The sequence below is a fragment of the Eleutherodactylus coqui genome, chromosome 11 (assembly GCF_035609145.1).
Source record: "Eleutherodactylus coqui strain aEleCoq1 chromosome 11, aEleCoq1.hap1, whole genome shotgun sequence".
NCBI lineage: Eukaryota > Metazoa > Chordata > Amphibia > Anura > Eleutherodactylidae > Eleutherodactylus > Eleutherodactylus coqui.
This window is the reverse complement of record NC_089847.1, coordinates 120,897,278-120,923,621: the sequence shown is the minus strand read 5'-3', so window position 1 is coordinate 120,923,621 and position 26,344 is coordinate 120,897,278. Positions and strand designations below refer to the sequence as shown.

Sequence of the window (26,344 nt, the reverse complement as noted above, 5' to 3'; positions counted from 1 at the left end):
TAGGGAAGAAAGTGTGATTTTTGAACAGAAATGCCCCAAAATAAAACACGCTGAAATTTTTCTCATCAGTGCGAGAGAACAATTGTACATGTGAAATAAACCCTTTGTAAATAATGGGTTCTGTTTCCGTGCGCGTTTCGTGCATCTCAAAATCCATAAGACTCTCTTACGATAAAATCGCCTCTGTAAGTGCGCCCTAATAAACTGTGTTTAAAGGTTTTTCAACACAGCTGTATAAATATATATATATATATATATATATATATATACCACTATCCATATGTACGAATGTATGTATGTTATATATATTTAGTGTGTTGTATTAAACGCAGTTTATTAGGGCACACTATATATATATATATATATATATATATATGTTACATATAGTGTGCCCTAATAAAATGTGTTGTATAGATAGATAGATAGATACTGGTGTGTATATATATTCATGCATCAGTATCTATCCATATTATATATATAGTGTGTGCGTTATATTAAACACAGTTTATTAGGTCACATACAATATATATATATATATATAATACATATGTATATATGTGTGTATACGTTGCATAGTATATATATATAGGCGCGCAGCTACACACTGGAATATCCTAGATAGTATCATTCTGTAAAACGAACCTTCATTATATTGCCCAACTTATAAGCGAACACGAAGACGAACAGATAAAAAGTTGCAACGGTTGTCATCGTAGAACTAAAATTCCCAAGCAGCAGTGAAGGGGTCTGATACGGTATCTCCCCATAGTATGAGGCGGTGGTGACATATGTTACATCTGCCACTTACCAAGGTGTCCGGCTGGATGTAGCCGATGTCCTCGATGGCTTTGATGTTGATGATGTGGATGCCCTTCTCCTCATCAGAAGTGACGTGGTACTTGTCATTCTCCTTCATTGTATCATGTAAACTTTGTCCAGGCTGATCCTTCAAGTCTCCGCATGTGATGTCTGCAAGACACAAGAGTCCAACATCCAAGTGAGGCAGAGCTGTGAGCGGCGTCTCCCACGCCTCTAAGAACCTGCTCTCCCAAGCTCAGCCTCTCCTCTTCCTCGCTCTGCCCAGCAGCATCCCGTCCTCCCGGGAAAATCATTGGCAAAGTCAATTACTCAGCAAAGGGCTAATTAAGTCACACATTTATTTACTGAAGGGCGGCAAAAGTTTATCTAGTGGGTGTAGAATCCCTCCAGCCGGACACCTTGTCATCGTCACCGTTAGCATTCCGAACCAGAAGGCGTTGCTTCGGAACGCGACACGCCAAGCGGAAGAGATCGGAGTCTTCGCTGCCCTAATCCACCTGTCTGAAGGAGGGAAAACCCATCCTGAGGGTTCACAGGGAAGCGACCATCACCCATGAACTATGTTAGGGCTCATCGAAATGGGAGTCAAAATCACGCGTAAGTTCACCGCGCAAAAAAATCACGGCGAACACGACCGAAAATCGTGTGAATAGATGATTTTTTGCGATCAAGTCCTGATTAGAGATGAGCGAGTATACTCGCTAAGGCACATTACTCGAGCGAGTAGTGCCTTAGCCGAGTATCTCCCCGCTCGTCTCTAAAGATTCGGGGGCCGGTGCGGGTGACGGGTGAGTTGCGGCGGGGTGCAGGGGGGAGAGAGGGAGAGAGATATCTTCCCTCCGTTCCTCCCCGCTCTCCCCCGCCCCCCGTTGGCCCCCGAATCTTTAGAGACGAGCGGGGAGATACTCGGCTAAGGCACTACTCGCTCATCTCTACTCCTGATTCCCATTAGTGTTTTCATTGCCCATTCACATGATCGGGAGCGGCGGCGTCTTGTCGAAAAAATGCGCTGCTGTTCGGAATTCCCTTGGCCAATAGAAATCCTCCTGGTGTCTTACATAAAGGCACCGGTCTTCTTTTCCGAGCGTTGGATGCAGCTAAACTCCCTCCCCCTCCCTTTTTATGCCTTGGGACACTCCTGCGTTTTTCGGTCAGGCCAAGGCCTCATTCACATGGACGATTTTGCGCAGCTAAATTACCTGCACCAAAAATTGCGACTACTAAAACCAATAGCCACACGAAAAAAAATCAAACCTAAAAAAATAGGTAATCGATGACCAAAGTCCGCAACCGAAAGTCCCTGTTGCGCAAAGAGATAGGTCTTTTGACGCCCATGTAAACGAGCCCTAATACCTATCTTTTGCGCAGCAGGGTATTACAGTCGCCAAGTTTGGTCACCGATGACCTATTTTTTTAGTCATTTTTTTTTTTTTGCGCGCGGCTCAACCATCGGAGGAGATTTTTTGCGCAGGTAATTTAGAGGCGTTGGGAAGATCAATGGTGGGGGGATAGGGAGGCCAGGGATTGGGTATTATACTCTGTGGGTACCGCTTTCCTGCGCTGTTGGCGACTTTTCAGATGGCTCTGTGCGCACTCACCTATAAAGATGCGTGCCAACTTCACGGGGACACGGCCCAGGAATGGGGGGGCAAAGTGAGTATGAAACCGCTCCCCGGACCCCATTCCCTCATCTTTGACCCTCATAATGTAGTTTATGGGAATCAAAAGTGATGTCAGGTTCCCTTTAAGGGCTTAAACAGATGAATGTATGCGCAAATTAGCTCGCCGCCGCAGAGTGTATTTACGCATGACTAAGTCATAAGACTTTGGGGTTTTTTTCTTACTGCCCGTCACTATGATGTTGCGTGCGATAAACACGTTTGTGAGAAAAAACACATTAGAATCAGAGGCTTCGCTTCGTCATGTTTTGCGGATTTTCATGTGCGCAGTGACATCCGCGGACACGTTTGTCTGTTTAAGCCTCAGGCTGCTAGCATCATTCAGCTCCGGTGATACAGGAGAAGCGGTCATGTCCGTAATACCAGTGAAGAACACTAGAGGCAGCCTCTCCTCAGTTTAAGGGCTTCTGCACACGACGGTATTAGTGCATGTTTTGGCGCACGTGCAATTATTTCTTTTCACGCACGCGGAATACGGCAATGTGAACGATCCCGTTGAAAGGAATGGGTTCTGTTCGCTGCGTATTGCTCCTGCAAATTTTGTGTGCGTAAATATGCCCCCTTGTAGCCGCCCTAGTACGGCTGATAACAGGGAACAATACAGTAGGTCACATTCAACTGCGCAGTAAAGATGGTGGCACGCATTGGACCAATGTTGACTGTAATTAACTTTGGCCGGATGGCCCACTGAGCGATGTGTACGGTGGTGTCCCAACGCTCCGTCCATCGACTATGGCGAAGGGAAAGAAGGATTGAACAGTTGGATTTCAACATGCTCAATTTTTTGTTCTCAAGGGAGGTAAGCCACCGTCCCGACGAAGAATACAGGCCAGCTCGGGCGAGCAGAACACACGTGTGTATGGGGAGGATGAGGAGTAGCTGGCCTGGAATGCCCACCGATCAGCTATTCGTTAGGCTGATGTGCCCAGGAAGCAGACAGCGCCGCTCCTACTGCAATGGTCCAGGATGATATTGCAGCCACAGTTCCCATTGAAATGAATGGTAACTTTGCCTGTAACACCATCATGGGCCAATGAAGACACAGCCAGGCTGTGCCCACACATCAGTCTGTATATAAGTGGGCAAACAGCCAGCTGGTGGATGCCCCGGCCGTTGTATCCCCGACGATCTTCTATTGATGAGCGATCCTCAGGATTGGCCATCCATGGGTTAAAGGGAAACTGGGTTAAAGGGAAGTGTGAAACGGCAGCGTGACTCTTATGTACCCATCTCCTATAGGGGTGAATGGGTGACGAACGTGCAAAGAGCGGAGCCGCCGGCGCGCTGACTTCATGGGGGCACAGCGCTGGAACAGTATGGCCCGCAGCTCCCCGCACTCCCTGTTCGCACACGCCTGAGCCCCAGAACGTAGTTACACCACCGAAGTGCGCGTCCGCTTGTGTGAGCACGGCTGCCGTCACACCGATCAGCGGGCAGGATTTTGTACAATTTTGTTGTGACTTTCATGTATTTTTTTCGCTTGCAATTTGCATCCGTTTTTCACACGTGTAAAAATTAAAAAAATCAAAGTGACCTCAAAGAGAGGGGCGATAAGCGGATAAATAACCCGGAGCGCCGCTGATCCGCAGACGCTTTTTGTACGACATCTTATATACAAAACGCAAAACTGTTTGTTTGTTTGTGTCGTATACAGATCCACAGTTTTGTCCGATTTGGGTGAAATTTTGCTGGGCGCCCTTCAGCACCGGCGCCGAATACTGGCAGAATTAAAAATCCAAACCTCACCGGCATCCCCTGCAATTCTTGTTGCCAATAGCAACTAATCACAGCGCAGCTTTCATTTCTTATACCGCTGAGGAAAAATAAAAGCTGTGCTGTGATTGGCTGCTATTTCTTACATTGCTGAGGCAAAATGAAAGCTGTGCTGCGATTGGTTGGTATTTATTATACCACTGAGGTAAAATGAAAGCTGCGCTGTGATTGGTTGCTATTTCTTACATTGCTGAGGTAAAATGAAAGCTGCGCTGTGATTGGTTGCTATTTCTTACATTGCTGAGGTAAAATAAAGCTGCGCTGTGATTGGCTGCTATTTCTTACATTGCTGAGGTAAAATGAAAGCTGCGCTGTGATTGGTTGGTATTTCTTACATTGCTGAGGTAAAATAAAGCTGCGCTGTGATTGGTTACTGTTGCTTATACTGCTGAGGTAAAATGAATGCTGCGCTGTGATTGGTTACTATTTGTTATATTGCTGAAGTAAAATGAAAGCTGCACTGTGATTGGTTGCTATATATTATACCGCTGAGGTAAAATGAAAGCTGCGCTGTGATTGGTTGCTATTTCTTACATTGCTGAGGTAAAATGAAAGCTGCGCTGTGATTGGTTACTATTTGTTCTATTGCTGAGGTAACATGTAAGCTGCGCTGTGATTGGTGGCTATTTCTTATATTGCTGAGGTAAAATGAAAGCTGCACTGTGATTGGTTGCTATTTCTTACATTGCTGAGGTAAAATGAAAGCTGCGCTGTGATTGGCTGCTATTTCTTACATTGCTGAGGTTAAATGAAAGCTGTGCTGTGATTGGTTGCTATATATTATACCGCTGAGGTAAAATGAAAGCTGCGCTGTGATTGGTTGCTATTTCTTACATTGCTGAGGTAACATGTAAGCTGCGCTCTGATTGGTTGCTATGGGCAGCACAGATTTTCTTCTGGGCATCTTCCATAACAGTGCGGTACGGGGCTCATTTTTGTGGGCACTTTCTATATTCCAGGGCTGCTATTCATAAAATCGCCGTGTAACAAAGCCGCGTAGATTGAAATGGCTAATTAGTCTAATGAGTTCCAGGTGTGTTTTTTTACAAGGAAATTACGCAGCGCCCTCCGCACCTCGCTGCCTGCACATTTGCGCACCCACTTTGACTTCTGTGGGGACCCTTGGTGCGCAATGTGCAGGAAAATAGAGCGAGCTGCGTATTTTTTTTGTGCGACCGAAATGCGCACGCAAAATATGTGTTTGTGAACGAACCCGCGGAAATCTAAAGCTTCCATACTGCATCGTGCGCACAAATCCACCGGCGTGAAGTTCGCCTAAAGGAGCCTTGTGGAGCCCTGCTGTCACTGAAGGGTTAACGGCGAGCTTCTGCCGCTCACATCCTCTTCGGAGTCCCAAGATATTTGGAGAATTTTCGGCATAAATAATGTTGTAGCGAAAGATTGAAAGTTATCGAAGGAGCTAAAAACGAACAAAACAAATATAAAAATAGCAGGCGGCCTCATTGTTTCCGGAAATATCCGTGAGCTTCATGAATGGGATGAGAGGAAGAGCTGGAGCACGCTGCGGAGCCGCAGGGGAACTACTACTGCCAGCAAGCCACCAGTATAGAACATCTACTATCACCAGAGGCAGCTGAGCGACCATCACGCGGGACGGAATTATCCGCGTGGACATACCTGCGCCACAATGTTATCCCTATGAGGCTTGAATATCCGCTCGTCTTTACTTCAAAGACGCGAGATTACATCCAGCAATGGAAAAAAGTTTTCCGCTGCGGAATCAAGGGCGTTTTACGCAATTGTTGTTACAGATTTCTAACATACAGGAGACGTAATTCTGCAAGTAAAGTCCGCAGAAAAAAAAACAGAATTCCGCACGACGTTCCGCAGTTAAAAGCACAAAATCCGCACTGATTGACGAATCCGCATCCGCGCTGCGTCCTGCGCACAATTCCGTTCTACATGAAAGCACCCTTGGCCCTTATTCGCACGGGCGTCGTTTTCGCGCAGAATAGGCACATGAAAAATCGCGTCTAACATAACCGCGTTTCCTATGGAAGCGTGCGGATGAAGGAATATTAGACACGCAAAAGACTCACGCCTTCAAGATAGGACGCCCGTTCGCGCAATTTTTTGTGCAGTTAGCAGCGATTTTTTTTCTCGTGCCCAAAACGACGCTCACGTAAAAGAGCCGATCGTAATTGGTGTTTTTAAAGCCCTCCACACGGGGCGCTGCAGCGAAACACCAAAAAGACACAAAATACCCCAAACAAAAACAGTGGGGCAGATAATGGACCAGGAAGCCTTATAATGCGCCAAATTTCTCATAGTGGTCCGTGCTGGATAATAAATCTGGCGCCTCTTTCAAAACTTTTGTCTAACTTTATGGGGGAAATTTAATAACTTCTGTATACCACTATAGTGGGGTAAAAAAAAAAAGCATATTTTTGCTCCACCCTCACCATTGGCAGCGTTACAAATAGGGTGGCGATGCCCACAGCCTGGCGAACTTACTATGGTCTACATCAGAAACTGGGGTACATTATATACCACATCAAGAGCCGGCATAGATTTGACTTTTTAGAGCACGGACAGCTAAAGACTGACCAAATGTATCTAGGGGTCCGCCTAGTAACACATTTGTCACAGCTAACGCACAAGAAATGCACCAAAATTTTGGTGCCTTTTTTGACAAAGTCTAAGGGCGTAAACATATGAGTAAATAATATGCAAAATTGTCCCTATAGGCGTGTTATATCTGGCCGCAGCGTTCCAGTTAAAAAAACACATTTTTAAAAATTCCAGGAAAAACTTCCTAAAATTTCCCTGTATTTCTGGGCTGATTGGTGTGGGCCTTAAAAGGGTTATAAACTACCGATGGCCTATCCACAGAATTAGCCATCAATAGTAGATAGTCTGTCACCCAGAACCCCTGCTGATTAAGTGTTTGCCAAGCCAGTACACTTGTGCAGTGAGCTGATTTTTACAAGAAGAAGACAGCTCCGTTCACACTGTAGTGGGCATACTTGGTATTACACGCAAAGTTTTAATTCACTTCAATGCCTACAATACCAAGCCTGGCCACTGCAGTTGGAACAGAGCTGTCTGCTTCCTTCAGAAATCAGCTCACTGCACGAGTACACCAGCTCAGGGAACAGTTGATCGGTGAAGATCCTGGACACTTCTACTTAAGAGTTAGTGTGGAAATGGTGGTGGAAGATTGAATAGAGATCACTAGGAGGCCAATGAAATGAAGAAGAGAATGGAGACTAAACTCATTGGCTGCTGAGTGTGGTCATGGCGGTCTGGGGCGACACTCCAAGCTTTGCTGTTGGGCCCCATGGAAACTGGTATGACAGATGAGAGCTGAAGACGAGCTAAAGCCTCTAAGAGGTGACATGAAGGGCGGAAGGTGAGGGATGGCGTTCTTCGAGCGCTCAGTCTGTATGCAGTGTATTTTTACGGCTGCATTCCACGCCATCCGGAGCCGATCCGCACGTCTTCGTCGTTGCAGCAGCATTTCAGACATTTTAATCATGTGACATTTCCGGTAATGTGAGCGCATAGTGCATTAGTGTCAGTATGTATGCCGTGCCCTTCATGACAGAATGACAGAAGAGCCACCTAATGCGAGTTCCCACAGTACTTGGGGTGAGCCGAGGATCCTACGGGAAAGACCTCCGCTGATTCCGCTCCTGCGTTGTGCCGTTACATAAGGATATATTGGATCCATTGTCGCCATTCGCCATACGTGAACGGTTCTGGGACCTCGTGCTTAGTGGCCAGCACTGCACATTTATGGCGCTATGATCACAGCAGTTGTGATTGGTAGCCGTCAACCTGCGGCATTAGCCATTTAACCGTTAAAGTGCCATCGCGAGTGATAAAAAATGCATGAATGTCGCAAGAAAATTGCAAAAAATATTGGACCGTATCTTACGGATCGCCCTTGTGAATACAGCCCTAGTGCAAAATTTGCGCGTGTAATACACAGCGAATGGAACCCATTGATTTCAGTGGGTTCGTTGTCATTTCACGATTTTCGTGTGCACAAACAAATAAGACCTGCCTGTTTAACGTACGCGCAAATGCGCAATTCTGCTGGAAGGAGAACACATCTGGACCTCATAAGGCTAAATAGCCATTAAATCAGGGTGCGTTCACCAGCTGCCCGCAAATGAACATGGCTGCATGCACAAAAACTACATCACAGTGCGCCAATATGCGTGCAAACCTAACTATGTTAGAAATCCGCACGATGTCCGTAATTCCACTGTGCGACACGGAAAATCGCATTTCCGTGTGACTTTTTTTTTCACTGCTTTACAGGGAAACGCTTTTTTCCACGTGCGGATTTTGCCCGCCGACGTGGATACGAGGATTAGATATATATTGGCCGCTTGTCTACTGTTCTGACTTCGGACGCACGGCTATATTTTAGTTTCGCACAATTGTGTGTAGCCGTAATATGGCAGCCATATAGATCTATAGCGCCAAACTGTGCCAACGTATGAACCCAAGCTCATAGAAAACATAAAGAATTGTGCCATGCTCCATCAGATGCCAACATTAGAGACATGTGCTTCCATAGAAGCCGGGTGGGGTGGTGACTCCGTTTTCATCGCTCATGCCCGGGGGCATGGCTGGCGTGTGGGCTTCATCACGGACTTGCATGTTTCATTGGAAGGTTCCTCCCGGATAATCCCGCTTTCCGTCACACCCCAGACACATATATTTTGATTTATTGGCCTTCCTTGTAACCGGAACCCTCAGGCCAAAAACTCTGCAGAAAGGTATTTACACTACGAGCCGTGAGGGCGAGAGCGAAAAAAAAAAAATCGCAGGTGGAATTCACAGCATATCTGAATAATGCCGCAGATATCCATATCCGTATATTCTGCGGGTTCCGACAGCCCCGTCACACAGGCGTATTTCCGCACGTATTTCCGCACACAGTATGCAGTGAATAGCGCACATTGATTTTATCGGGTTTGTTCGCGTGCGCCTATTTTTCCTGCACATTTTTCAACATGCTCTATTTTCCTGCATGCTTGGGCGCCAAAAGTCCCCATAGAAGTCAATGGAGATGTGCAAATGTGCACGCAATACGCGAGCAGATGCGTGATACACTGCGGAATTGCACATGAAAAAGAGCACATCGGGGACTCAGACTAATTAGCTATTAAGTTGTGCGTCTTTGTTTGCTGCGCAAATGCGCATGCCTTGTGGGCGCAAATAGTACAGTGAAATACGCCGATCCACGCACAAAAAGAGCATCGCTCATTCCGCTGTACGGTCCACATTGTCTTTGTATGGGAGGGTTTTTTATGGAGGAGGATCGGGAGCCAATCCATCTGTATACAACACGGGTGCCGGCTGTTACTTACAGCCACCACCATCCTGCAACAACTGCAGTCAGCAGTCCCGCTGATCATTGCTATTAACTTTTTAAACGCCACTTTCAATTCTGACAGCAGCATTTAAATGCCCCAGTCGGAGTTTGGGGGTCCTGAACGACCCCTCGCAATGAAATTCTGAAAGCCCCCTAAGGGCTGCCATTGTGGTTCAATCCTATCAAGCCTTGCCTACGGTGTAGCTTGATAGATTGCCTGTCGGATTGCAGTATGGTATACTGCAGGATCAATCAAGCCATCGCAGGTTCTCTCCCCCTCTCGGGGGACTAAAAATAATGTAGAAATCAGTTTTAAAAAGTTTTATTCATTATTTAAAAAATTAAAAGGTAGTAAAATGGGGGGGGGGGGGACTTTTTCCATATTTATAATAAAAAACATAATTCTCCAAAACATATTTCATGTCGTTGCATCCATTAACCCTTTCCAATTCACTGTCTGACGTCTGAAGACATTCTGATTGGAGCCTGTACAGCTCCGATGTCGGAAGACGTCCAGCAGGGTATTCTTACTGTATATTACTGGCCGCTCTGTTGTTGAGGACCTCTCTAGCATGTCCTATACCGCAGTACTGGCTCCAGCCAGCAGATGGCACCATTGTGAAATGGCAGAAAGCCCCCTAGGAAACCCTAAATCCAAAATTGGATTGCAAAGGGTTAAAGTCTAATCTATCAAAGTAATGCATCATGTATAGAAATGAGCGAGCACGCTCGGATACAGCAGTTACTCGAGCAAGCATCGCTCTTCTCGAGTAATTGCTTACTGGACCGAGCGGGCTCAGGGGGGCGGCAGAGGGTATTTAAATGTGCGATATGCAGAGAATAGAAACCATTGATTTCCATGGGTTTGTTCACATGCACATATTTTTCCTGCACATTTTGGTCTAGCGTTCTCTATTTTCCTGCACATTTGCGCACCAAAGGCCCCCATAGAAGTCAATGGAGGTGCGTAAATGGGTGCAAAATACACTAGGAAATGTGTGAAAAAGAACACATCTGGAACTCATTAGACTAATTAGGCATTTTTAACTGTTGCATCTTTGTGTCCCGCATGCCTTGTGGGCGCAAAAAGGACAGTAAAATACACCAATGCGCACGCAAAAAAGGCTCATTCATAGCTAAGGCGCGCAATTCCACACATGTCCGTGTGAGGCCGACCTGAGACAGTTATTTGTTCCCATGCTGAGACCTTTATGTAGAGAAGGGAATGCAGCACAGTGCCTAATGTGGCTGCATAGGGACTGGGGGACAGAAAAGGGGTAAGTCAGGAGGAACGAGCTAGAGGAGTTTGGGGGCGGAGAGTCAGAAGGAAGAGGAGGAGCCAAGAAGAGAGGAAGACAGAAGAAGGAGCGAGTGGAGGAAGAAAGAAGAGAAGAAGAGAGAAAACCCGCCAACCCATCCCAATTGGAAGGGTAAGGGAGGAGATTTGGCCATTAGCATGGCAAAGGAGTCATAGGTTTCAGGAAGTCGTCACAGCTTGTGAAGAAGGCATACGAGCTTCCATGCCGGTGGTGTTTTTCGTGGAGGGTTAGCAAGTCCGGAATGAGAACGGGGCTTTCCAACACCCAGGATGGTTTTTTCTACGGTATTCCAAGCATGGAGAAGTTTTAATATCTGAAAGTTGAGTTTGAAGTTATAAAGTATTTAGAGTTAATAAAAGCTGTGGCCTTCCCCACAATTATTTCCCAACAAGAAGTACTCGAATCGTTTATTTTAAGAGCGAGTTCAAGAGGGTTTCGTTAAGTGCCCACAGTCTGTAGCCTTTATAGTGAAACATATACATGTTGTAGCAGAGCGAACGAGCCCGGACCGAGGGTGCGTGTCCTTAGGGATTCCACAGCAATCAGGTATTTCAGTAGAATTGTGGGAGGCGGCTCTGATCTGGTTGCACATCTCATTGCATATTTATAAACCGACGCCTTAGCACAGTATTTCCCAAGCAAGACTTCTGGAGAAGACAGCGAGAGCTGCCAATGTTATGGAGCACCTTCCACCTTGGCTCAATATACAGACCTAAGATGTGCGGGATGCACTTATGTTTATATAGAGACCCCCAAATAGTGAAATGCTATAAAGAGCTCAACCATGGATGAGTGACTTACAGGCTTTGGGCTATACAGGAGGTAACGTATGGATATTGACTCTAGCATATGACTCCCATATATTTGTCAGAATAGTGGCAGGCTTAGATTAGATGGCATCCTGTGCAAAATTGTTTTTACCCCCCATCCTAAGAGTAAAACAATATATATTGCACTGATGCCCGCCTGTATTCTGCTTGTGTACAAGATAGAAGCATACCCACACCAGAACAGCACAGTGAATAAATTCTGTACCAGAACCAAGTTCAGCACATAGACAGCACCAGGACCAAGCTCGTGGCATAAATACAGCACCAGGACAAAGCTCACAACAGAAATACATCACCAAAGTCAAGCTCAGTACACAAATAGAAGAACAGAACCAAGCTCATAACAGATACAATAAAAGAACCAAGCTCATACCAAATACAGCACCAGAACCAAGCTCATAACATTATTGCAAAAGCTACTGTATGGGCCCCCAGTACGAGGGAAGGCTGATGCCACAATAAGTTGCAAGGTCTTTAAGCATCTGTGTACTCTTGCACAACTTTGGGTACTAGTGTTGAGCGAACCGATCCAGTACTAGTGTTGAGTGAACCAAACCCTGTGTCCAGTCGAACTTTGCTGAAAGTTCAGTTTAGCACAAACTCAAACTGAGCTTTTAGCACATTTTTACCCAAAAGAGGGTCCTACTGGTTGACGCAACACCAGTCCTGAACATTGGTGTATAACACTGTCTAAGGGCTCATTCACATGGGTGTATTGTCACTGCATATTACACACGCGTATATCCCGTGCGTAACACAAGTGAATGGAGGCAATAAAAGTCTATGGACTCCATTCACACCTGCGTTGGAGCTGCGAGGGGACATCCGTATAAAACGCAGGAGAAATAAATTGGCGCACGCTCTCTTCCTCTGTGTTTTATAAGGAGGCCTTGAAGGGCCATGTATTGAAATGCTGCCCCTTGGCAATGCCTGCGACAGGACAGCGTTCAATACGGAGCCCCGCGGGGGATTTGAAAAAAAAAATAAAAATCCCACTGCACATGTCCGTGATGTCATAGTGCGGGGGCATCCGCAGTGCCAGTCACAGCCCTATGTGCTCTCTGCTGGCAGAGCATAGGGGCTGCGATGAGTACAGCACTATGAGACTCGCAGAGTTGTACTCGTACGTCCGTGTGAACAAGCCCTAAAATTCTGAGTTTTGGCGCAGACGACCATATTTCTGCAGGTATTGTAAAAAAAATCGCCGAAAAAACACAACCATGAGAAGCGTTGGTTTCCAATTGCTTCATTCAGATGATCGCTTTTTTTTTTTTTTTTTTATGCGTAAAATAATTGCGTCGGGAAAAATAGCTTCTGCGGGTTTGTTTACAGTCGCCGGTTTTATACGCCGCGTGAAAATTTAGGTCTTGCCCTATCTTTCGACATGATACGCAACAAGCTCCTTGAGACGTCTATGGCAGCAGGAAACAAGGGAGGGGGAGGGAGTTACCCTGCATCCAACGCTGGGAGAAAAAGACGCTCATAATTAGGCAATAATTGTCATTTTTTGCCGATCACTGGTGTTTAGCACTTTTTTTTGCCTGCGCAGCAGCCGCCCGCGTGACGGGCATTAAATATGCAGATAAAGATTGTGACCCATTCGATTATACGGCGCATACGGGCAAATGTAAAAATGCATACGGTCTTGTGAAGGAGGCTTTAGACGGTCTTAGGGCTGATTCACACATCCGTATATCGGCCCGGCTTTTCACGCCCGACCGATATATGGTGTACCCTTCTGCAGGGGGAGGAGGCAAGCCGGGCTGGGAGCAGTGCACTGAGCTCCCGCCCCCTCTCCACCCCTCAACACTATTTGCAATGGGAGGGGGCAGAACTTAGCTCCACCCCATCCCACCCCTCTCGTTGCAAACAGTGGCAAGGGGCTCCCAACCCGGCCCGCCTCCTCCCCCTGCAGAAAGGGACAGCGTATATCGGCCGGGCGTGAAAACCCAGCCGATATACGGAGGTGTGAATAAGCCCTTATACCCAGTTTTAGGGGTTTCTGTGAACTTCTAAGTTTAGTTTGAACTAATTCAAACCAAACTTTTTGCAAAAGTTCGGCAATCCCAGCTAAACTGAACTTTTGAAAGGTTTGCTCATTACTATTGGTGACATCACACATGATAACAAGCAGACCATGTGATGGTGGAGTGGGGGATTTGAAGTTGCAGGTTGGGACCCTTCACTATAGTCCATCTGCTTCAACATTAGGAGAGATTTATCAAAGCTAGTGCAAAAGAATGAGTGAGCTGAGCTGCAATACCAGATGCAGCCTATGGACACAAGTGGTGCTGTTTTCCAATCTGGACAAGCCCTTTAAGCAACAATCTGATTGGTTGCTACACGTACTGTAAATTCTTTACCTTTCCTTTGCACTAGTTTGATCATTTCCCCTAAAACTGAACGGAACAGACATGATATTTCCTACAGAACATCATGCTCCATATGATAATGGCATCCCTGATTCCAGCTGCCTCCTGCATCCAACAATGCCGTAGATGAGAACAAGTGACCGGTCAAACTGGATCCGACTAAACCGAATGCCAGCCTGTGACTACACCCTGAAAATAATCACAGACTGGTAATGGGCAAATATCCTGTAGTACAAGCCCTGCGCTGCGTACTGCAGTGTACTGAATAATTAGACGTTCCTCCTCTGGTTGGTCTCTTCTGGGTCCCGGATATAAAGTGTTATGGTTGTGGGATATGAGTCACATACAGGGTGTGTTAATATCCTGACATGTGAGGTTTTCCACAGAAGCCCTATAGTGTTTACAGGCGGTGACTATGGTATCCATGCGATGTGTGAACTTGGATCACGCTCACACTGCTTCTATTTCGGGTTGCACTGCTGCCTAATTAACAGCGCCATCGAGGACGGTGCCAAATAACAATACCGTACATTGGCCAAATAACGCTTCCATATACAGTAGTTGCCTAAATAACAGTACAGTACAAGGCTGTTAGCAGGACACGGTGCACATCTAATACTGTATACGCTACAGTAGCAGAGCCAAAGTATATACCGCCATACCGTGCTCAAATAATATACCTTCATACACATAAAAGTAATACAATCTGAGCAACCATACATTACCACCATTACCACCATGCATTACAGATATTATATACTCCGCAGTAATTAACCCCTTAGTGCCTATTTTGTGCCTTAAAAAACAAACTATTTTCATCATAACGTTGCAAGAGCCTTACTCATTGACAGCTGTATGAGGGCTTGTTTTTTTTGGCTTGTACTTTTTAATGGCACCACTCTACGGTACATATAATGTGTTGTATAACCTTCACTAATGCTATAGCATTACGTCATACTGCAGGAGCGATCAAAGCATCGCTGGTTGTGGTCCCCCAGGGGGACTTTAAAGTAAAGTTTAAAAAAACAATAAAGTTTTTTTAATTGTAAAAAAAAAAAAAAAGTAATAAAAGTTTAAATCACCCCCCTTTTGCCATATCTATAATTAAAAAATCTCAATCCTAAAATAAAAATACATATTTAGTATCGCCGTGTCCATAAAAGTCTGATCTATCAAAGTAGCGCATTATTTACCCCACACAGTAAACGTCATCCGAAAAAAAATAAAGAACGCCAGAAATGCACTTTTTCAGTCACCCTGTCTCCCAGAAAAAAACGCAATACAAAAAGCGATCAAGAAGTCATATGTATTCCGAATTAGTACTAACAGAAACTACAGGACATCCCGCAAAAGATGAGCCATCGCTGAACTACATAGACGGAAAAATAAAAAAGTTATTGCGCGCGCAAGATGGCCGCAGAAAATAATTGAAAAAAATTAAATGTCTTTGAAAAAAAAAAAGAGCAGTACAGTAAGAAAAACCCTATACAAGTTTGGTATCGCAGTAATCGTACCGACCCGTAGAATAAAGTTATCATGTCACTTGTGTTGCCGTTTGTGCGCCGTAAAAACAAGACGCACTAAAAGATGGCGGAATGTTGTATTTTTTTTCCTTTTACTCCACTTAGAATTTTTTTTTAAGTTTTTCAGTACAATATAGGGTACATTAATTAGCACCATTGAAAACTACAACCCATCCCGCAAAAAACAAGCCCTCATACAGCGAAGTCAATGGATAAATAAAGGAGTTATGATTTTTTTGAAGGGGGGAGGAAAAAACGAAAATGAAAAGAGAAAAAGGGGCCGCGTCATTAAGGGGTTAAAGACCTCTCAAAACACATCCCATGGCGTGTGATGTGCATGCGAGTGCAATATGTTTCCCATTGAAAACAATGGAAACACTTGCGGTCCTCTGACGAATGTGAAACACGCGCCTGAGAATTGAGGTTGTACACAAGTGATGCGAGGCTTATTTGAACAAAAAACGCCTTGCATCCACATGTGCCTCCACGAATCTCTGGTCTTGGCCCGATATCGCACTCGCCCCTGTGAATGTTCCCTAAAAATGGTTTTTGTGGGGAATAAAATTTATATTTTTTTTGAAACTGCATTATTTTATGTTTTTTTTTTTTCAATTAAACTTTATTGAACTTGCTGGATGCTATTTTTTGAGTCCCTCAAGAAGATGTGATAATTTAATCAGTAGCATAGTACACTGCATTACTTATGTAGTGCATTCTACTATGCCTATGACAGCAGCCTATTAGGCTCTGTGGGAGGCGGGGCCTAATAGGCTGAATTAATTGGAAGACATTGAGGCCTTTGTCAGGCATGGGAACCCATTGGTACCTTGCAATCGCACTGCAGTGTACCAATGGGTGACAGTAGGAGCCCCCTCCCCCTGCCATCTGCTTACACAATGCAGTTGCTATTGATCATGGCCTATAAGGCATTGAACTGCCAGGATGTGAGGTTTCTCCTCTCCTGGCGTTTAGAGCAGGAGCCTGGCTGTCAGTAGTCAGTCAAGCCACCGCCTTAAAAAAATGTATGAGCAGGTCTAAATTAACGCTCATTAGTGAGCGTATTGGTGGTCATTAGTGGTTAAGTAGCCGCGCCGCTCTAGGATGTAATCACAGCACCCTTATTAGACGGCATTTACTTTGCTTGACGCTTCATTATTATATGTAATTAGTAAGACATATATGTGTTGAGAACGGCAGGTAGTCATTGGACATTATTGTAACTATGGTTGTCAACAGGTAAGCATCTTGCTAATGACACATAATAATAAGACGTCACGTAAAGTGGACGCCGTCTGAGTGCGCCGTTTAGTGCTGAGCAAACTTTGACCGTAGAACAATGTTTCGGGTTGAACTTCGGTAAAAGTTTAGTTTTGCGCAAACCTGAACCTCAGGTGGTTCATCACGGCCCAGTCCACTATAATGGCAGCTGCCACATGGCAGAAAGGAGAAGAAGAAGCCAGGATCATAGGACAGCCCACAATGCCTTGCAAACAGCTGTCTCAGCCAATCAGGAGGCAGTATAGGGGTGAGGTCACAGCAGCTATGAATGATGACACCATCCCTTCATCAGGTACAGAGGGGCAGCGGGACAGCAGAGAGGTTGTGGTTCTCTTCTGCACATCATCTATTTCATCATAACTTAAAATGTGCAAGTGTCTTTAACCCCTTAGTGACACGGACTATTTTGGCCATAAGGACGCAACGATTTTTTGAAGATTTTCAACCTTCAAAAGCCATAACTTTTTTCTTTTTCCGTCGACATGGCCGTATGAGCGCTCGTGTTTTAGTGTGGGGAACTGGAGTTTTTATTGGTACCAGTTTGGGGTAAATATAACGTATTTTAAAACTTTTATCATTTTTTTGTGAGGCCTTGGAGAGAAAACATCGATTCTGGCATGCAGCATGAATGGCATGATACATTGTTTCTGCGGCTGGTACGGTTGTGATAATATCGAAATTCTTATTATTTTTTTAGGTTTTTACACAATAAGGGCTTATTTACACGAGCGTATATCGCTTCCATCTAAGCAGTTCCCCCCCTTCCCTCCCCCTAACCGGCTTTCTGCCTCTCTCCTCCACTCCGGTGTTTGCAATGGGAGGGGGTGGGGTGGGGCGGAGCTAAGCTGCACTCTGTCCCCCCGATCCCATTGCAAACCGCTCAGAGTGGAGAAGAAAAGCAGAGAGTTGGTTAGGGGGAGGGAAGGAGGGAACTACTCAGATGGAAGTGATATATTGGCCGGCCATGAAAACACCAGCTGATATACACTTGTGTAAATAAGCCCTAAACCCACTTTTTTTTAAATTTGAAATCTTCTGATTCTTTTTTACATCGAGCATTAAAAGTCCCATAACTTTTTTAGTTTTCTATGAACAGATCTCTGTGAGGGCTTGTTTTCTGAGTGACAAAGCTGTAGTTTTTATTACTACCATTTTGGGCTGTAACCCCTTCCCTCCCCATGAAGTAAGGGTACGTCATGGGAGCGGGGTACTTCCTGCAAAATGACGTACCCTTACGTCATAGGGATAGCGCGAGATCATAGCAGATCTCGCGCTATCCCTCAGCGGGAGCCAGCTGTCAGTCATAGCCTGCCTCCCCCTGCAATAACGGGGGTGCCTCGGAGATGCGCCCCCACTGTTAACCCCTTCCCTGCCACGATCTATGTAGATCGCGGCATGGGAGGGGTTCACAGAGGGAGCGTGCTCCCTCTGTGGAGTTGCTGGGCTCTCGCCATATAATCGCAGAGAGCCCGGCTGGTTGCTATGGAAACAGGACGCCAGATACCTGTATTGCCATAGCCTGTGATCGCTGTATAAGTGATAAGGCATGGCAGGACAGAAGTCCTGCCATGCCTTATCACAGCGATCATCAGTGCTGTGCTGTGAGTGCCCCAGAGGGACACAAATTGTTTAAAAAAAAAAAAAAAATGTACAAAAAAGAAAAATGTAAAAAAAAACCCTTTTTTGTGTTTTTTTGTCATATTAGCATAAAAAAGGTAAAACAAAATTAAAAATTACATATATTTGGTATTTTTGCGTTCGTAACAATGCGTACAATACCTTGCGGATGCTTTTAACTCTGCACGGAAAAAAGTGTTAAACGCTAAAAACCTGAGACAAAAAATAAGCCCTCACAGAGCTCCGTCCATGGAAAAATAAAAAAGTTACAGGACTTTGAATTCAGCGATTTAGAAAAAAAAGGTTTCCAAAAAAAGGGGTTTTATTGCAGAAAAGTTGAAAAACCTAAAAAAAAAAAGTAAGAATTTTGGTATCGCTGTAACCGTACCGACCCGCAGAAAAAATGGATTGTGTCATTTATGCTGCATGATTAACGCTGTAAAAAAAAATCTACGGCAGAATTGATGCATTTTCTCTCCCTGTGATCATAAAAAAAATAATACAAGTTTTACAATATAGTCTATGTACCCAAAAATGGCGCCGATAAAAACTACGGTTTGCCACGCAAAAAAACAAGCCCTAATACGGCCGCGTCGACGGAAAAATAAAAAAGTTATGGCTTTTGATAAATGGAGATGAAAATCCGTCAAAAATCGTTGCGTCCTTATGCCGAAAAATAGGCCATGTCCTTAAAGGGGTTGTCCCGCGCCGAAACGGGTTTTTTTTTTTTTCAATAGCCCCCCCGTTCGGCGTGAGACAAACCCGATGCAGGGGTTAAAAATAAAAACCGGACAGTGCTTACCTGAATCCCCGCGCTCCGGTGACTTCTTACCTGGTGAAGATGGCCGCCGGGATCTTCTCCCTCGGTGGACCGCAGGGCTTCTGTGCGGTCCATTGCTGATTCCAGCCTCCTGATTGGCTGGAATCGGCACGTGACGGGGCTACGAGGAGCCGCTCTCAGGCACGAGCGGCCCCATTGAGAAAAGAAGAAGAACGGACTGCGCAAGCTCGTCTAATCGGGCGATTAGACGCTGAAAATTAGACGGCACCATGGAGACGGGGACGCTAGCAACGGAGCAGGTAAGTGAATAACTTCTGTATGGCTCATAATTAATGCACGATGTACATTACAAAGTGCATTAATATGGCCATACAGAAGTGTATAACCCCACTTGCTTTCGCGGGACAACCCCTTCAAGGGGTTAAAGGGGTTTTTGATTACTTTTATTGCGTTTTTTTTTTAGAGCAAAATGAACAACATAAGCATTTTTCCTGTTTTTCAGGCTTTCTTTTTACAGTCTTAGCCATGCAAAATAAATAGTGTGTTCAATTGATTACGGATTGGTTACACTGATACCAAATATGTTGGCTTTTTAAAAATGTTTCTTTTTTTTATATACAAATGAGAAAGTGCGCAAAAAAGGTTGGATTTGTTTCTGGCACTACTTTTATGTCCCTGTAGGGGGCTTGAACCATAATAGCTATGATAATGCATTGCAGGACGTCTGTACTGCAAACAATCACGGGCCAATGCAGGCCCAGACACAAGAGCTTCTCCATTAAGACGTCGATGAAACTACACTTTTGTGATTTCCTGCGATGAGATGTTCCAACAGTAGTCCGCCATCATATATGTATCCCATCGTCCGCGGTACTGCTCTTCGACTGTCCTTATCTCCTGGGAAATGTTCTACATTTGTAGCCGAAACGCGGTTCACTTCTTCTCTGTGTGTCTTTGCACATTGTTTCATCAACCCAAGTGTGATGTGCAGTGGTGGCAATATGTAACATATGTACTAACAGTAAGCAGATGCTGGCAGGAAAATAAAGTCAATATAACAAAAATAGATCATGATTAGAGATGAGTGAACCAACTCGTTTCGAGTAATTACTCGATCGAGCACTGCGATTTTCGAGTACTTCCGTACTCGGGTGAAAAGATTCAGGGGGGGTCGGGGGGAGGCGTGGCGGAGCGGGGGTAGTAGCGGGGAACAGGGGGGAGCCCTCTCTCTCCCTCCCCCCCCCACTCCCCCACGGCGCCCCCCGAATCTTTTCGCCCGAGTACGGAAGTACTCGAAAATCGCGGCGCTCAGGCGAAAAAGGGGCGTGGCCGAGTAGGTTCGCTCATCTCTAATCATGATATCAGGAACATTTCAAAAACTAGAGCTCTTAGAACCAAATGGATGGGATTTTCGCAATCAGCGGCACAAAATACCCGCAATAAGGTGTAGAATTCCATGAAAAAAAGGTTTTTGTTCCCAGTGTTATCGGTCAGATTCCCACAATCCAGCAAGAATCAGATTGATCATCACTCCCTGTAAAAAGCCTGTAACGTTCGCTTTTCCCTGTGGGGGCGCTGCAGGGGAACTCAACAGTTACGACTGGGTTCCCCCACAGATTACAGCTGATCGCTGGAGATCTTGGTAGTGTGATGAGCTGATTATCAGGGAGCTCACAGCTTCAGTTGGACATGCTGGATCCTACTTATTGCTGCACTATTGTGTATTTATTACTATTTAGTATTGTGGCTATGAACTCCCTGGATTGTTAGGAAGCAACTTTTTTGTCGGTCATTTTAAATAATTTTAACTTCTGAGAATACTTGTTAACCCCTTAGAGACCAAGCCTGTTTGCACCTTAGTGACAGCCAAATTTTGGAAATCTGACATGTGACACTTTAACATAGAATAACTCTGTAAAGGTTTTGCATATCCAAGTGATTCTGACAGTGTTTTTTTTGCCACATATTGTACTTCATTCTGGTGGTAAAATGAAACCGATAGAATTTGTGCATATTTATTAAAAGAGCCAAAATTGAGAATTTTTTTTTTAATTGTCATTTTTCACATTTTCAACTGCAATATGTCCAATGTGGGCAAACATACTGCACACATTTTTGATGAGATACATATTTCCATCTGTTGAATTTATTCTGGAAGCACATTTGAAAATCTTTTAAAGTTTTTTGAGCAATTTAGGAGGCATACAAATGTAACCACTAATAATTGTTTTCCTACACCAAGCCAAGATTACAAAGGCTCATTGTTGTCAAAATGATACCCCCACAAATGACCCCATTAAAAAAAATGTACCCTTTAATGTATTCACCAAGGGTGGTCGTGAGCATTTTAACCCCATGATTTTTATTCAGGGGTTAATGCAATTCCTAAAGAAAATTTTAATTTCATATATTTGTAAATATATCATTTAGGGCCCCTGCGCCCTGGCAAGAGCGATATCGGGATGTGATTGATGCCCCGATATCGCTCTCGCAAGCCTTCTGAAGCCCTGGATGCGAGGTGTTTCTGCAGGGAAGCAGCCTCCCATTCCAGCAGGGCTGAAGGAATCTCCTGCCGTGGCTGTGCCAGCCACAGCAGGAGATAGTGATCTTCTCCCATTGACTCCAATGGGGCCAATGCCAGCAGCGCCAGCCCCATTGAATGCTCACTGTCATGCAATGCTGAGCACTGCTTGGTCACAGCACGCAGGCAATCAGAGGCAGCACTTCAGGGGGCAGGGATTTTCAATCTCTGGCAAGAAGAGCAGCAGAAGAAGCGTGGCGGGACCCACAAGAAGACGCGCCAGAGATGACAGCACTAGTAAGGTGATGTATTCTTCTTGGATACAATGAGTGAGATCGCAAAAGGATTGGACATGCCGCGATTTTGTTTGAACGCTGCATCGCAAGCATCAAAACATCGCAAATGTGCATGGAGCCATAGGAATCCATTGGCTTCATAATTTTGCGATTTATCGCAGCCTTTCAGCACTGGGAAATCGTGCGATTCCCTCGCCAGTGGGAAGCCACCCATAAACCCCTTGAGGACCAGGGTGTTTTAGTCCTGAGGCCTCATGTCCACGGGGAAAATCGGGCCCGCTACGGATTCTACATGTAGAATCCGTAGCGGGTCCCTCCTGCCCCGCGGACATGAGCGCTGAAAATAAGAATTTATAAGAATTTACCTATCCGTAGCGGGCGGGGACGCTCTGCTCTTCCTCACGGCCGGATCTTCTTTTTCGGCCGGCGGATGAATTCCTCACGCCAGCGGCACGTCGCCGGCACGTCGTCGACGTGCCGTGCGCATGCGCCGGGCACATCCGCCGAGCCGAAGCAAGGGAGATGCGGCCGTGAGGAAGAGAAGACCTGCCCGGCCCGCTGCGGGTGAGTAAATTCTTTTAAATTCCTATTTTAGGTCTCCCGCGGATCCGGACGGCTTCAATAGAAGCCCGCGGGAGCCGACCCCGCGGGAGACCCGCATGAAAATGGAGCATGGTCCAGACTTTTTCATGCTCCATTTTTTTTTAAATCCCTTTTATTTATCTACCCGCGGGTGGTCAATGCATCCCTATGGGGTGCGGATCCGCGTGCAGGTAATCCGCTGCGGATCCTAAATCATATTTTTCCCGTGGACATGAGGCCTGAAGGACCAGACACTTTTTAGGTATGTTATCCATGTGGTGGTTTAACTGCTTTGGGTTTTTTTTTTTTTTCTAGTTACCAAAATTTTTTTTGCTGCATTTTTTCCCCGTCACACACAGGAATATTTTTTATATAATTTTTTTCACTGAATGTTTTATTGGAAGTAAAAAACTAAAAAAAATGATTTCTTTAAAATTTATAGCTGTTTATTTTTAAAATTAGTGCATTTACGCTAAAATAAAGTACTGGAACGGGTTCCTCATTTTGTTTCGGATGTTTTTATATATAATTTGTATAGTTTTGGATTGCAGAGCGCACAAGGTGACGCTTTTGGTTAGCGTCGGCGGTGGGTCATTTTCTATTTTGATGTATAAGTTTTTATTTTATTTTTTTTTACTTATTTTTGTAATTATTTTTTTTACCATCTATATTCCCCATGATGTCATATAAGACCTCTGGGAGTCATTCACATTGTATTTCTTTTTTTTTTTCTACCTCCCACTTTTCCACTGTAGCATCCATAGTAGCAGCATCCATAGGAGCCCCAGTTGCAGGGAAAAACGTCCCTCTGTAGTGACAATAGTCACTGGCAGAGCTGATCTGGGTCTGCTAGGACCCTGCAGCTCTGCTGTAACAGGGGGCACCCAGTGGTCACATGATCGCTGGTGTTGCATAGTGGAAGTAATACTTCCACTTTCACTTTTTAGTACATAGGGGTCATGGAGTGCTATGTACCTGGGAAAGAAGAAGACTGAAGCAGTTAAAAATCGCTTCTCCCGTCTCTTCCAGGTTCTCAGCTGTGTCTGATAGCCAAGGACCCGACCTGTTCCTGCTTGATTGCAGTGCTATACTTCTGCTATCAGCAGGGGTACATTCACCGTGCTTGGTTCTTAAAGTGTTAAAATGAAAATGCACACGAAAATGGGGATTTGCACCCCAAAATGGATACCCCTGTTTGTCCTGTTTTCATAAACATACTCATTGTGGCCCTAATCTTCTGTCTGGGCGCATAACAGGGCCAAAAGCAAAGGAGCAGCCTATGGCTTTCAGAACAGGAATTTTTCTTGTAAGTGTATCGGCCCCATTGTACATTTTTAGAGCCCTTGAGCAGCCAAAACTATAGGAAACCCCCACAAATGACCCCATTTTGAAAACTAGACCTCTTGAAGGTAATAGCTTTATTGCTGGGGTTTGCAACTTGGATATACTAAATTCTGCTGCTTCTTGTGTTAATGGGACAGCAGGGATCGGAAGTCTCACTACATTAGGAAACAATGGCCTAAACATGAATCTCTTATTCCTGGGCAGAAAAATGTGTCAAATACCCTGTTAGTGAATCCTGAAAAAATAATACCTCCCCTCTTTATAAAACTGGGACAAATGAAATATTTTGCGAAAGCAATTGATAAAAACTTTGCTGTATTTATTCATTTGAAATCTACATTTCCCAAAGTCAGTGATGCAAAACTTATATTGCATGATGAAAAGTTTGAGAAACTCTTAAATCCACTGGAAAAAGCAGCCTGGAAATCAATCCAGAATAGCTGTTGTGGTTTTCTTGAAAGTCATAAAGCAGAGAACTACCGTGAAATAGTGAGTGATCTTGTGCATTCATACAAAGCCATGGCATGCAACATGTCTTTAAAAAAACATTTCTTGGTCTCCCACCTAGACGTCTTCCCAGGAAATCTTGGGTCGGTCAGCGAAGAACGTGGTGAGCATTTTCATCAGTAGATTTCTATGATGAAAAAGAGGTACCAAGGCAAATGGAGTGCCAGTATGCTGGCTGACTACTGCTGGACTATGAAGAAAGACATCCCAAAGGAAAAATATAACCGAAAATAATCATTTACAACTTCTCAGGTAAGCCAAAATGAGGTACATATTTATCATTTACTGTTATGAAAGTACTATTTCTATAAAACTTTAAATGTATGTCACAAAAAAACTCTGACTGATAGAAAAAACCTGAAAGCATATTTGAACTCGGGATAGAAAAATCCTCTTAGATTCAGTTAATTTCAATTTGGCTCTTGTGAAAAAAAAAGGTTTTATTTTGTAGACCGGTGTTATATGCACTAATACGAAGTGAAAACGCATGTATCTTCAATATTCACTCAGTGTTTGCACATTCCTATTGACCTCAATGGGCTATTTCGGTCCATATTGGTTTGTAACCAAAGCAGGATATAACACGTTTTTTTTTAATGTGACCGAAAATCGCGTGAAAAACATGCACACAACACCAGAGCGTAAGTGCGGGAAGGCCCAAAGCCTGATGCTGGAGATTGAGGGCAATAAGGCCTTAAGCCTGACCCCGGAGCTTGAGAGCGGAAAGGGCCGAGACCTGACACTGGAGCCTGAGGACGTGAAGGGCCGAGACCTGACACTGGAGCCTGAAGGGGGAAAGACCAAGGCCTGACACCGGAGCCTGAGGGCGGAAAGGACCGAGGCCTGACACCGGAGCCTGAGGGCGGAAAGGACCGAGGCCTGACACTGGAGCCTGAGGGTGGAAAGGACTGAGGCCTGACACCAGAGCCTGAGGGCAGAAAGGACCGAGGCCTGACACCGGAGCCCGAGGGCGGAAAGGACCGAGGCCTGACACCGGAGCCCGAGGGCGGAAAGGACCGAGGCCTGACACCGGAGCCCGAGGGCGGAAAGGACCGAGGCCTGACACCGGAGCCTGAGGGCGGAAAGGACCGAAGCCTGACACCGGAGCCCGAGGGCGGAAAGGACCGAGGCCTGACACCGGAGCCCGAGGGCGGAAAGGACCGAGGCCTGACACCGGAGCCCGAGGGCGGAAAGGACCGAGGCCTGACACTGGAGCCCGAGGGCGGAAAGGACCGAGGCCTGACACCGGAGCCTGAGCACGGAAAGGACCGAGGCCTGACACCGGAGCCTGAGGGCGGAAAGGACAGCGGCCTGACACCGGAGCCTGAGGGCGGAAAGGACAGCGGCCTGACACCGGAGCCTGAGGGCGGAAAGGACAGCGGCCTGACACTGGAGCCTGAGGGCGGAAAGGACAGCGGCCTGACACCGGAGCCTGAGGGCGGAAAGGACAGCGGTCTGACACCGGAGCCTGAGGGCGGAAAGGACCGAGGCCTGACACCGGAGCCTGAGGGCGGAAAGGACCGAGGCCTGACACCGGAGCCTGAGGGCGGAAAGGACCGAGGCCTGACACCGGAGCCTGAGGGCGGAAAGGACCGAGGCCTGACACCGGAGCCTGAGGGCGGAAAGGACCGAGGCCTGACACCGGAGCCTGAGGGCGGAAAGGACCGAGGCCTGACACCGGAGCCTGAGGGCGGAAAGGACCGAGGCCTGACACCGGAGCCTGAGCGCGGAAAGGACCGAGGCCTGACAC

The 26,344-nt window shown here is 45.7% G+C and overlaps 1 protein-coding gene across 2 annotated transcripts in view; it reads right to left on the bottom strand.

Moving 5' to 3' along the window:
* Positions 1-26,344, bottom strand: part of ANO1 (anoctamin 1) — a 171,466-nt gene that overhangs the window by 112,877 nt on the left and 32,245 nt on the right. For both annotated transcript variants that reach the window (XM_066583435.1, XM_066583433.1), the window contains exon 2: positions 809-969. In XM_066583435.1, coding sequence (XP_066439532.1) covers positions 809-969 — 161 coding nt within the window. The remainder of the gene's footprint in view (positions 1-808; positions 970-26,344) is intronic.